General features: G+C 38.1%; 1 protein-coding gene across 1 annotated transcript; it reads left to right on the top strand.

Moving 5' to 3' along the window:
- The first annotated feature begins 198 nt into the window (after positions 1-198).
- LOC130990029 (uncharacterized) lies at positions 199-540 on the top strand. Its single transcript, XM_057914231.1, has one exon. The coding sequence runs from the start codon at positions 199-201 to the stop codon at positions 538-540; it is 342 nt and encodes a 113-aa protein (XP_057770214.1).
- Positions 541-797: the final 257 nt, after the last annotated feature.

Below are 797 nucleotides of genomic sequence, written 5' to 3'. Positions count from 1 at the left end.
ACTTGCTCTCTCTCTCTCTAAAACACACATGCATTAATGCATACATATATACCTATATATATGTCTATAAATATGCATGCATGTATATTTATATACATTTACTCTTCTATCAAATCGCAATCCACAATCATTCAAATTAAACTTTCACTCTCTCTCTCTCTCTCTCTCTCTCTCTCTCTCTCTCTCTCTCTCTCTCTCATGGAGACGTTGCTGGGGAAGCTGAGAAGGGCGGTGCAGAAGGTGAAGTTTGTGCTTATGTTGAGCGTCAACAAATGGAAGGTGGCATCGATGCTAGGAAGATCGTCGAGGCTGAGCTTCAGCGACAGGCCCGGATTGAGGGTTTGCATGGCGGATTCAGGCTCGGACGAGAGGCCGGAATCGTCGGGGGGGCTGCGGCGGACGGCCAGCTACCCGCCGGAAGACGACGACGACGTTGATAAGAGAGCCGATGCGTTTATTGCGAATTTTCATAAGCAGCTTCGATTTGAGAGGCAAATATCATTGCAGCTTAGGTATTGTACACACAATTCTTCTCCATAGTTAGGGAAAATCACAAATAAAATTTGACATTTGTGTATTTTTTTTTTCTTTTTTTTTGAATAAGATTTAATGTGATGTGGTGGAGATTTGAGTTTTTTTATGAGAAAATTCCATCGTAGCTTGAGTGTTGATTTGTTAATTATTACTGTAACTAAATTGTTAATACAAGATCATTTATGTTTATAATGTGTGTATATATATATATATATATATATATATATATATCGATTTTGATTCTTTTTTTTATGAATGAATAC

The sequence above is a fragment of the Salvia miltiorrhiza genome, chromosome 6 (genome assembly GCF_028751815.1).
Source record: "Salvia miltiorrhiza cultivar Shanhuang (shh) chromosome 6, IMPLAD_Smil_shh, whole genome shotgun sequence".
Taxonomy (NCBI): domain Eukaryota; kingdom Viridiplantae; phylum Streptophyta; class Magnoliopsida; order Lamiales; family Lamiaceae; genus Salvia; species Salvia miltiorrhiza.
Note: the sequence above shows the minus strand (reverse complement) of the source record. Positions and strands in the feature narration are given on the sequence as shown.